General features: G+C 38.0%; 1 protein-coding gene across 2 annotated transcripts; it reads right to left on the minus strand.

Annotated features, from left to right (window-relative positions):
• Window positions 1-6,246: 6,246 nt before the first annotated feature.
• On the minus strand, window positions 6,247-12,037 carry LOC137729850 (epimerase family protein SDR39U1 homolog, chloroplastic). 2 transcript variants are annotated; one of them, XM_068468894.2, is made up of 13 exons: window positions 11,725-12,037; window positions 11,597-11,650; window positions 11,041-11,116; window positions 10,623-10,682; window positions 9,691-9,809; window positions 9,478-9,522; window positions 9,267-9,345; window positions 8,753-8,814; window positions 7,854-7,956; window positions 7,452-7,512; window positions 7,068-7,138; window positions 6,712-6,851; window positions 6,247-6,636 (listed from the first exon to the last, which is right to left on the minus strand). In XM_068468894.2, the coding sequence occupies exons 1-13, from the start codon at window positions 11,800-11,802 to the stop codon at window positions 6,523-6,525; spliced, it is 1,062 nt and encodes a 353-aa protein (XP_068324995.2). In that variant the 5' UTR covers window positions 11,803-12,037; the 3' UTR covers window positions 6,247-6,522. The 2 variants fall into 2 exon arrangements, with proteins under 2 accessions (XP_068324995.2, XP_088534887.1); XM_088678761.1 differs by having other exon boundaries at window positions 11,041-11,126; window positions 11,725-11,874.
• Between the last annotated feature and the right edge of the window lie 164 nt (window positions 12,038-12,201).

A 12,201-nucleotide genomic window follows, 5' to 3' on the forward strand; every position in this document is an offset into this window, starting at 1 on the left:
TTTCGATTTTTTATTTATTTTCCCCTTGCAATCCATCTGCTTCATAACATGATTGCAACAAACACTGACGTTGTGAAAAGTGAAAACTATCATAACTGTGTTTAGACTTAAAATAACGCATGTTCGAGGTCCAATTGCTTTGTTCCGTCGTTCTAAAGGTTCTTTTGGCGTGGCATTGTTGGCGACAATTCCTCTTTCTAGAGTGCATTAAACGAAGACGGTTTTTACAAGCAGAAAAGCACTTTTTATGCGACAGACTTGTAGTTTTTCTTAAGTGGGAGACCTAATTTGCAGGGTGAGTTTTTCATTACATATGTGACTAAAACAATCCGTTTTGTCTCTGTTTTATTTTCAGATTCCAATGATGAGCCAGCCGATCCTAACATCATTTTTTAGGAGCTAGACGACGAAGCCTCCTCTTAGGTAAAGATGTCTCCGACGCGGCAAGAGCAACTTTTTCAATTGTTATTTTTTGGGAGTCAGGATGGATAAAAGAAGAATGCTTTCTATTAGTCAAAAGCAAATACCATGCCCCCTTTCCCCCCCACTATCCGCTTCCCGAGGGTATGACAAAGGACGTGCTCGTACAGTTCAAAGAAGGGTATGATCAACTTGTTGATTGTTGGGAACTTTCACTCCTCTATATTTGAAATGTCTTTCTAGAAGCATTACGATCTGCAACTCAAATTCTCCCTTATGAAGTCTCTATTGGTCTTATTCTTATTGTGCACCTTGTGAGCATGTTTGGATCTGCGAAGGCAATCGCTCAGATGTTCCCCTAATCCAACCCAAGAACGGACCAGAGGGAATTGCAGCATGGGGAATGTCCGCGTCTCGTTGCAAGGCTCATTTTAAATTGTGAGTCATAGGGCGGGCAACTTCATCTAATCAAGGGTCGGGGCACAAGGGTCCTGGTACTATCCATGTGCTAAGAACCCCAGAGGTGACTGCAATGAGCAGAAATCTCACTCACCGACCTAAACGACGAGCAAACACTCAAACATGAGAGCAAGTGATCACTCAACGAATGGACAAGCTCCAAGGAGGAGGAGAGAGGAAGGCAAGAACCATGCTTTCAGAGAAGTGACAATCTAAATCTTATCTGAATTGCGAGAATAACTGACGAAGGCGTGCCATAAGGGTTATTCTCCAAACAGGATGGGGCCAAGCCATTAGGTTGTTTAAGTGGGTTGGGTATTGGAGGAAAGAAATTATTTGAAGAGTTTAAAACTTGAAGTGGAAGGAATGTCAATCATGTATATACAACAGCACTGTACTTATATGTATTTCTCTTTATGTTTATAGCTCTGCTAAAACACTTGTAGTATCAATTTCCATTAAAAGTCCAGCTTGAATTAGCAAATTCGCAGTCTCCACAGAGTGATCAAGAACTTGGCCGACTGACAAGAAAGTTTGCCCAATCTCTTATTTTATATCTCAAACTTTCTAAGTTGTAAAGCTTTATTTGCATGTTTACCAAGCATTCTAAGCCTGAAACTCTTAACGGTCAATTTAAAAGTGCCTAAGGCCTACTTTAGAGCAGTTCCACCGGAGGTGGAATTGCCCAGCACCTTGTCCAATTGCTCCAGCCCGCAAAACAGCCTGGCACCCAGCCCAAGCCACACAGCAGACCAGCCCATTTCGAACAGACCCAGAAGCCGGCCTATGTGGCTGGCACGTGCACAACACTCGCGACTGGGCTCAAGTAGGAGACAAGGGTGCAGGCGGCGGGGCCCGCTTGTCAGCCCACTTGTGTTTACCCGAATGAGGGTTACGTGGCCCTCCTCAGAGTCGTTGGATTTCCAACAGCTAGTTTTTGTAGGCCGTTGGATTTTGCAACGGTAAAAAAAAATTTAATTTGACTTTTAAAATGGACTGTCCGATCACAGATCAACGGTCCACGTTTTTTTCACCAAAAATAAAAATAAAACAAAAAAAACGGCCCAACGGTCAAAATTTTGACCGTTGGCCACGTGGCAGCTCGTTGGTTGTTGGATTTGATTATTTTTCAAATTCAACGGTCCAGATTAATTACAACATTAAAATTTATTAAAAATTGTGAAATTTTTTTTAAAAATACAGAAAAATTAAAAAAAATTAATTTTTTTCTATAAATACCTAACCCTCATCTTCCACCTTACACCACATTTCAATATTTTCTACACTTTCTACACTTTCTACATTTGAATATTTTGTACACTTTGAGAGAAAAAAATGACTTCGTGGAAGCTTATTGAAGATGTTACGTTGTGTGAATGTTAGGTTCACACTACTCATGACCCAATTATGGGTAATGAGATGGATAACCGAGAAATGTGGAGTAAAATTACGAAATCGTTTTGCGATGTACATGGAAAAGATGCCAAATCTAGTCAAGGTCTTCAAGGTCGTTGGAAAAAACTCAACGCATCCTTTACTTGTTGGAAAAATGTCATCTCTCATGCTTCCGGTAATCTGCGTAGTAGGATAAGTTTAGCGGATCAGGTAACAATATTTTTATTTATTTATATGCATTCCACCCACATCAATATTTTAATTTATTTAATTTCTTATGTAATTTTTATGTAATTTCTTATGCAATTTTTATGTAATTTATATGCATTCCACGCCCATCAATATTTTAATTTATTTATTTGTGTTACACCCTATTTTTTAATACTATCTTATCCCACATTTTTATAGACACTACAAGCACAAGCATTCTACAATGCAAAGAACCGTAACAAATCATTCAACAAATGGGAATGTTGGCAAATTGTCAAAGATTGCCCTAGACTCAAAATTGTGGCAACCGGTCCAGAAGTTGTCATGTACGGTATGGGTCTACACAGTTCGCCAAAAGCAAACACAGCCGAACAAGAAGCCAACACATTTGAAGACACGGAAGGGATGCCTGAAGAAGTGCCGGAGACCCAACCGACCCGTCAGTCCCTCAGGCCTCAAGGTAAAAAGGCATCAAAGAAAAAAGGTAGTTCTTCCAAAAATGACTACACTAAATATGTGGAGGAACTTGCTCGCCAAGGTGAACTGAACATGGCATGGGAAAAGGCTAGAGGTGAGGAAAAAGCTACTGCTATGGCAGCAATAATAGCAGCTACTGAGGTTTGTGATGCGGCTGATGAAAGACAAAGAGAAATAGTTAAATCGAGAGAACGAGATGATTAGAGAAGCACTTCATCGAGAGAATGAGATGCTTAGAGAAGAAAGGATGGCTCAAGCAAATCGTGACACTATGAACAAGTCTGTAGTAGGACTGTCTCCGAATTCAAAATATTTTTGGACATCAGAAAAAAGAGATGTCGTGCGAAGAAGGCGTGCAAGAGATGCCGAAACAAGTCAAGGGGGTTCTAGCTACAGAAATCCTAGCAACGAAGATCCTAGCACCACATATCCTAACTCTACAGACTTTTTATAATTTCGTATTTATTTGTACTACTTTATTTAATTTGTTATGTAATTTCTTAACATTTTTAGAACTTTATTTAATTTCTTATGTAATTTTTTTACTTTATTTAAATATTTGAATAAGATTACATAAACTCACCAAATAAACATTTAAAAAAAAACACCAAATAAAATTACATAACCTCACCATATAAACTTAAAAAAAAAAAAAAACACACACACACTAAATAAAATTACTTAAAAAAAATACACTTTATTCTTCAACCACAAGCCTTATTTTAATTATCTTCGCCTTCGTGCAATCCTCACTGGTGGTCAATCAAGTCATTCTGGCGGGTTATGTGCCAGTATGGCTCTTGCAATGAAGTGTACCGCTGAACGATCAATTCATTGTAACGTCCATCCCGTTCCAACAGCTCGTGTTGCACGGGATCTTCAGTCCGGTCATGAGCATAGTAGATTTGTGTTCTTGAGTTGTTCATTGGATCCGACTCGTATTCATCGACGGCATCATGATCATACTCGTCTTCAACAATCATGTTGTGGAGAATAATACACGTCATCATGATGGATCGAATAGCCTCGACATCAAACATTCTAGCTGCAGCCCTGAAAATCGCCCAACGAGCTTGCAGGATACCAAAACAACGCTCGACATCCTTCCTACACCCTTCTTGACACTTTGCGAAGTGTTTTTCTTTTTCACTGTATGGATGTGGCACTGTTTTGACAAATGTTGACCACCTTAGGTAAATACCATCTGCAAGGTAGTATGGTCCCTCGTATTTATTACCATTAACCCAATATGTGCATTTCGGCCCATTTCCTTGTAGCAGTTCGTCAAACACTGGAGATTGGGTAAGGACATTTAGGTCATTCTGAGCTCCTAGAACACCAAAAAAAGCATGCCAAATCCATGTATCAAAAGAAGCCACCACTTCCAAAATGATGTTTTTGGCTCCTTTTCTGTCGCCATAAACTCCTTGTCACGCACTTGGACAGTTTTTACAAGTCCAGTGCATGCAGTCGATGCTTCCAATCATGTCAGGGAAGCCTCACATCTCGCCCTTCCTCAGAAGCCTTCGCATGTCCCTTGGCGTGGGTTTCCGAAGGTACTCATTGGTATAGAGGGCTTCAATTGCAAAGAAAAACCGCATCAGGGACTCCAGAACAGTTGTTTTTCCCATCATTGCGATCTCATCCACTTGATCTGCAGATGCTCCATATGCAAGCATTCACAAGGCAGCCGTAATTTTTTGCTCAGGAAGAAGACATAGAACATGAAAAGCATCCTATTTTTGCACAAAATATGGATCATGGTTGCAAGCAGCACTCATGATTTTATCGAACAAACTTCGTTGCATTCTAAAACGACGTCTAAAAACATGATCAGGGAAAACGCTGTTGGGAATAAAATAATCTTCCAAGAGATCTTTACCTCGTCTTTCCCTTCTTCTATCGATGTTTGTGTACGTCTGGGTTTGGCTATCTGACCAATAGCTTCCATGATACGGCAGGAATGTGAGGCCCTCCGCCTTCTATGGTGATCATCCTCATCCTCCTCTATTGTGAAGGCCTCATCTCCACCTCCACCTTCGTCAAGATTAACCAATTCCTGTTGTGCCAATAACCTTTTCTGCTGCTCTTGCAACTGTTTATACACTCTCCTTGAAGAAGACATTGTAAGAACTCAAGATTTGAAAACGATAAAGAAGAATTCTGAGCTAAAAAAAAAGGATTGAGTTTAGTGTGAGGATGGATGTAGGGATGTAGGATTTATATGGACAAAAAAATAGAAGATGAGGTTCTGAACAATGTCACGTGGCACTACATGACTAGTTGAAAATCTTATCGAAATCTTGGCTAAATTATTGTAAATAGGAAGTGACACGTGGCGTGTCGGGATTGATTGAAAATCTTATCAAAAATCTATCTACAAAATAGTACGTTCAGATAATGACACGTGACGTGACAAGATTGGTTGAAAATCTTATCGAAATCTTGCCTAAATTATTGTAAACAGGAAGTGACACGTGGATTGTCGGGATTGGTTGAAAATCTTAGCAGAAATCTATTCACAAAATAGTACGTTCGGATAATGACACGTGGCGTGACGAGATTGGTTAAAAATCCGAACCGAAATTAAAACTATGTTTTTAATTTATTATTTTATAAAAAAAATTATTTAATATTTTAAATAAACTGGGTGTCAGCGCATTTTGTAGGGATGGAGATCGTTTGTGCCAGCACATTTTTTTTGAGGTGGAGATGCTTTGGCCTATTACTGTTCACTGAAGTGGATAAATGGACTGAATGCTGGCGCAAAGTCTTTAGAGGTGGAGTTGCTCTTAAGGCTGTAAAAGGCACTTGAAAGCTAACTAGAGTCCTTACACTCGCAAGGGGAATTGTGACACCAACAACCTGAACATTTGGAGGTATCATACTACACCAAGCACGGCTGTCCCCGCAAATCATAGCTTTGCAATCGCTATACATCAATGTAACAGTACTGATTATTACAAAAGGGGTTGTTTGGTATCTATAAATAAGGGCCCGTTTGGTAGCGTTTTACAAAACAATATTACTTCGCATTAAATTTTAATGATTAAAACCATCTATTTTTTTACGAGCAACTTCAATTGTATAGGCAATCAAGGTAGGCGAAACAGTACTTAAAAAAAAGTTGACCTGACACGTTGCCTACTCAATTAGAAAATCTCAAATAAGAATTTAATTTTAAAACATGGGTACGGTTTCACGGTTTAATGATAAGAAGAATCCCCTATCAATCCAATGCCACTAATTTTGGATGTCCTTGGGGTTGGAACTAGAGTATAACACTTTCAAAATGTGTTCAGATAATACATTAACCACTTAAACAAGAGATTCACAGCATCCACAAGGACCCAAATTTCACCTGATTCCTCTAATCTTAATTTCTTATAATCTGGGATTACCTTGTAACTAAAAGAATGAAAACAAAGATGTTTCTTCTGCACCTTGTTACAGCATTTTCTTTACGATAATTGATCGTGATGCATCTTTCATATAGGTTTTGGAGATTCGGATACCCTCTACTTAAAAGAATGAAGAACTACATATATTTCCTCCGCCAAATTAGGCCGCCTTTTCTGAAATAATGGATTGTAATGCATCTCTCACATACGAGTATTTGAACGAGAAACCCAGCTCCTTGGCTCTAACTGGAAGCACATTCTGCCCATCCAGAACCTGCAACGACCTTGTTATGTATCTCAGCAATATGAAATTGGGAAAGGGTTGAAAAGAAAATAAAGACATTCTTACCACAGAAGCACCTTCGCCAAGGACTGCTTTCAGGGCAAAGTCCGGTACAGGCAGCCATGAAGGCCTGCCCAAGACATTTCCCAAATTTTCACACATTTCTGCAAATCGAACAGGGTTGGGTGCAGTTCCATTGATAACTCCTGAGATTTAGGTAAAAACTGTGTTCAATATGTTGAAAAGTTTCAAGAACCAGTGTCACATGACATTGTTGAAAAGTTGAACACATATCATCATTAATTTGTTTATAGAAATTCTTAAGAGTTATCTCCACAGGCCAGCAAACTTTAGATGAAACCAACATCAATCCTTTGGTTCTTTGTTTTACTTCAGAACGTTAATAAGTATTGAATCTTTACCTTTATACGATGGATTGGATAGGGCTTCATATATCAGGTTCACTATGTCATCCAGATGAATCCAGGAAAACCTACACAATATTGAGAAGGATCAATTATCCAAGGTGTTGACAGGAAGGAGAAAATAAACTAATAAATGACATCCAATCAGTACGTGTGAAACCCTTAGTAACTTTAGTTTCTTCTTTATTAAACAACCGATGTCCTTGGTTGATCATGAATATCCAAAATGAAATTTAACCGACGATGTCATATTGTCTGATTAACATCACTCAAATGCTTATACATATACAACAACCAAGCCTTGTCCCACTAAGTGGAAAGTGTTAGTAGCAAAACATCGACTGATACCCGTCATACGAAGGACAGAATTGAGGACAATACCATTGCTTTCCAGAGCCCAAGGGTCCTCCAGCAAACACCATAAAGAGAGGGATCATTTTAGCTGCAAATTCTCAAAGGTGTCAGCATGCTTGAGGCAATTGGAGATTATTACATTCATACTAACCAGAGTTCAAGATATGTACACTTTGTAACAAAATCGAGTGACGTTTTAAATGTCTTTTGCCAGTATATTTTTCTAACATGACATCACAAATTGAAAGTTAGAGATAATTATGCATAGAACAGCCTGGTACGATTACAAGGTCATGCAAGCCTCAGTGCAACCAGATTGGTCAATGTATAATCAAACATAAAGCGGAAAAATTGCAAAACAATGTCAATGTAGACAAGTCTAGTTAGTGAGCAAACATTGCAACTAAGAGTTCACAGTATAAAGCATACCTAAAGCTCCGCCATCTTTACCAAGGACAACACCAATGCGAATGAGCGCTAGCCTAACATCCTTATTCACTTTGCGGGCAGTTCCTTCCCATTCTCTACAAACCTGAAAAGACTTTTATGTTAGTTGAAGTCATGAAAAGGCTTAGATGTGAGTTAAAGATGAGGACAATTTTGTGCGCAAAAGAGGAGAAGTTGTGACAGTGATAATGTGATATTCCTTCATGGACTGGAAGTTGTATTGGTAATAGAGTGTATATTTAAACAGACTGACAATATGTCCAAAAGTCCATTCTACAACTCATAATAACAGTAGGCACCACAACTATGAATTCTAAAAGAAAAACATAAACATAATTCATCTGAGCTGCAATAGCCCTTGGCCAGTGATCCTAAAACTAGAAAACTGAGATTAGATATGATCAAAGTAGTCAGGAATTCTTCTACCTAATCAAGTCTTACCACACCATTGAAATTAGAAAGTTCAATTTTCCATTTAATTATTTCCATCATGTCTTTTTTTTTTTATTTAAAATTAAATAAAGGTAAAAAGTTCCTCTATCACATCCAAAGGACATGCCAAGAACCTAGTATTTCAATTTCCGGAAATTCAAACCTTATTCAGAAAATTAGTCATCTGCAACCACAAAGCCTAAAGAAGGTTAAGGTAGCATCCCCAAAAGGGTATCAGGTCGGTAATCATTTTGATCCGACTACATTGGCTATGTTGTTGATCAATCTGACTATGCATTCAACATCTATTTAGTAAGACAGTCATTAGTCAGATAATTAAATACTTTCAGAACATAGAAATCTTAGAAGTTCTAACTTCTAAGCATATTGTACAACCTCAATTGCCTTTTCATACATTCTTTTGGAAACTGATTATTCATAAAGCTTACCTCAGCTAAGTAATCATTCCCTGATGGACTTTGCTCATCAAATACTTGTGTCTCACTAGTACCTGAGCATAATGAATAGAAAATTAAACAAGAACCAAAAAGGAAAATTATCTTAGTAACTTTAAAGAGGCTCCTTAAATTTGGATTATGAATCTCAAGTAATGGAAAATCATATGCCAGCTATGGGGAGATAATAAGTGTTGCTTCAGCACAATGACTATGTAATTACTAAATGGTCTTCTAACTCGGTCTGACATCAGTTTGGATCACTTTAGAACTTTATCAATTATCTATGAACTTTATCGATTAACTAGCAGATCCAAGGACGCTCCAACTCCATGGGGTATTGAAAGGCTCAGTCAGAATCTAATGATCCCAAGAAGAATAAATTCCACATAAATATCTAAAATGTTTTACAGAGGACTACTAGCAAAGCAAGAAAAATAACTGAAACTTCATGCAAACCAAGCAAATACGGTGGCTTAATAGATAAAAAGCATGAGACTGAACGGACCATAGTAACCAACAGCTGTTGCGCTAACCAAGACTGTAGGTCGAACTGCATCTGGTAAATCGTTTATTAAATCTATGACCTTCACAACCAGTTGAAAAGGCCAAATCAGTTTTTGATTAAATAATACTCTTTTTATTAAGAAAAGGAACAAAAACTGAATTTGTATTTTGACAGCCGCATCCACTAATCAGTATAAGAAACAACTACTAACCTTCGAGGTGACCCTAATCCTGCTAGTCTTGATCTCTTTCTTTATCTACAGTCCAATAAGAAGTTAGTAACTTCTAGGCATACATACATATGTTCACTTCTGATATTGAATCAACATGAATCACAAACTGTACGGCCTTAGGCAGCAATATTCCGTCAATTCATGGCAGTTGTTTTTTACTAGTATGAAGTTTAATTCACCACTGGTACCAACCTCAGGAGACCATCTTGTGCTTATGGGCAGTCCAGCCAAATTTACGACACCGGTTGAACCTTGAATGCTGTCTTTCCACTGTGCCTCCTCTGCAATCACGATTCCTGGAAAGTCCTTGACTACAGATGGCAGGAAAAATTTCAAGTGTTAAACCAAAATATCTGTAAAAACAAAGTATACAGATGACTAGTTATCTCAATATTAACCTGGACAATAAAGCCAACAGTTAACAATGATTCAAGGATTGGGGTTAATTTCATAATAAACAAATATAATAACTTTTATGTTAAGTTACCATGTTCCCAAAAGCTTAAGTATTAGGAAACAAGCGCAACAATGTTATCAAGAATAATTTAACATGAAACACTAACGCTCCTTCTCACATGATGTTCACACAACAACGAACCAAATTAGGCCTTACAGGAGCATAACAGAAATTACCAGAAAACTGGGTATTAATACTAGAACCAATGGCTTGAGGAACAATCTCTCTCCAAACCCTAACTCTATCAAGCATCAAACAACAACACACACTAACAATATGCTTGAAGTACACAAAAAATAATTCTTCCTTTAGTTTTTGTGCTGGTTCTTTGGGATGAAGGAGGGGTTGTTGGACAGATATCCAACTATTTAACCAATTCTAAAGAGCGGATTTCTCTAGAAGTTGATTATGGAAAAGTAAACACTAGCTGCTTACATATCAATGCTTTTGATGTAATGAGGAAGTGACCAGTAGAAAGCACTGGTGGAACAATAGAGCAGCTCCTATGATTCACATGAATTTGATTTTCTTTGTACTCAGAAAATCTAACTTACAGTTTCATTTCACTATTTACTTGGATTTATTGAAACATATGCACACTTACTATCCATAGATTTCAAATTAAAATTTTAAGCAAATAGCCAACAAGTGTACATTACCTTCTTACCCGGAAAAATTAACTCAGCCTTTGATCTGGACCGTGTCAAGACACGCACACTATGATTATCTGCATTACAAATTGGATCGAAAGAATGTTCAGGTAGTGAAACTGTGGACATGTAGTATGAGTTTCAGCTTCATAGCAATAAGTATTAGGCAACGTAATCTTAGTTAATGCAACCAAGCAGCACCACAACATTGAATTCATTTGATTTGGTTGTAAATGCACCTTGTTATGCATAAATACTGAAAGATATGCATGTCCCTTCTTGCTAGCTCCAGTAAAATGAGGACCAAATCAAGTCATTGGGAAATAATCAATCCAAGGTGGATGCACGAAAATAAAGTATAAAAACAACAGAATGGAAACACTACGTATAAGCCTGCAAGAGTTTTATAATAGTGGAGAAGTGAATGAGCATAACCTGCATGCAGCCTTTGCACCAATCTTCTCCCGATAAAACCCGTAGCTCCAGTTATTGATACGGTCATCTGATTTGCCTAAGACAACCTACAAAGAGTCAATATCCAACAGACAAAATGCAACCTATAAATGCTCAAATATATTCATGTGACGTTCCAACTTTTTTAACTACAAACATAAATGCAATCACCCTAAATCAACTGATTTATCACTGATCATCAAGCACTATGTTATATAAAAAGGGCTGATGATAAGTAACTTTGCGAAGCCCACTCCCTACAACTGTTGGGCCAAATTGCAATGCCAAGAGGTGGTAAAAGTGAAGTTAGTTAACTATGTGGGTTAGTCCAGTTGGTGAGGGCAACGTGTGCCCTCCCTCCTTACACCCAAGTTCGAATCCCCCTCTTCCCGCAGATTAGAATAGTTTAGAATATCGCTTGTGTCAAATATAAAACATATTAAATTCTAGTAAATATTGAATTGACCAAGTAAATTTGTATAGATATGAACAGAAAAGTACGTGTGTGTGTGGAAGGATTAATGTTGAAGAGCATTACCTTCTGGGTTTGATCAGAGGCACACCAAACACTGAGCCTCCGAGTCCCACACTTCTAAAATTCCAGAAAAACAAAGATTAGAAACAAAACAAAGGAGAAATTGGAGAAGTGGGTAGTGAGATGCTCACAGAGAGGGGCAGAGAGACGTGAAGAGGGGTGGAGACAGTGTGGGTCCATGAGAGAGCAGTGGCTCCACAGACCTCCATTGCTGCAGCAGCTTGCAAGCTCTCTCTTCTGCTAAAACAAGATGTTTTGTTTCTCTTTTCTGAGATGGCGGTGAAAGGAAAGGCTAAATCACCGAGTCCGAGTCACCCATAAATGGCAATGTGTTTGATTTCGAACCACACCCAAATTACCCAAAACCAAACCAACCACCCATTTCCATCGATTGCCTCTTCTCTTTTGTTTTTGCTCGGTCATTTCCATGGATTTTAGTGACACAATTTTAGAGGAGTGCTATCCGGAGAGTTTAAAATTATTATAATTACGATGTTGTAAATAAATAAAAGTTAGAGAGATAATCTTTGATAAGGACAGATGTAAAATATCACACTATCTACTTTCATAACTATAATACAAAAGGATTGTAGGTAAAAAGACAAAGG

The sequence above is a fragment of the Pyrus communis genome, chromosome 10, assembly GCF_041283825.1.
Source record: "Pyrus communis isolate YQ-2024b chromosome 10, ASM4128382v1, whole genome shotgun sequence".
Lineage (NCBI taxonomy): Eukaryota > Viridiplantae > Streptophyta > Magnoliopsida > Rosales > Rosaceae > Pyrus > Pyrus communis.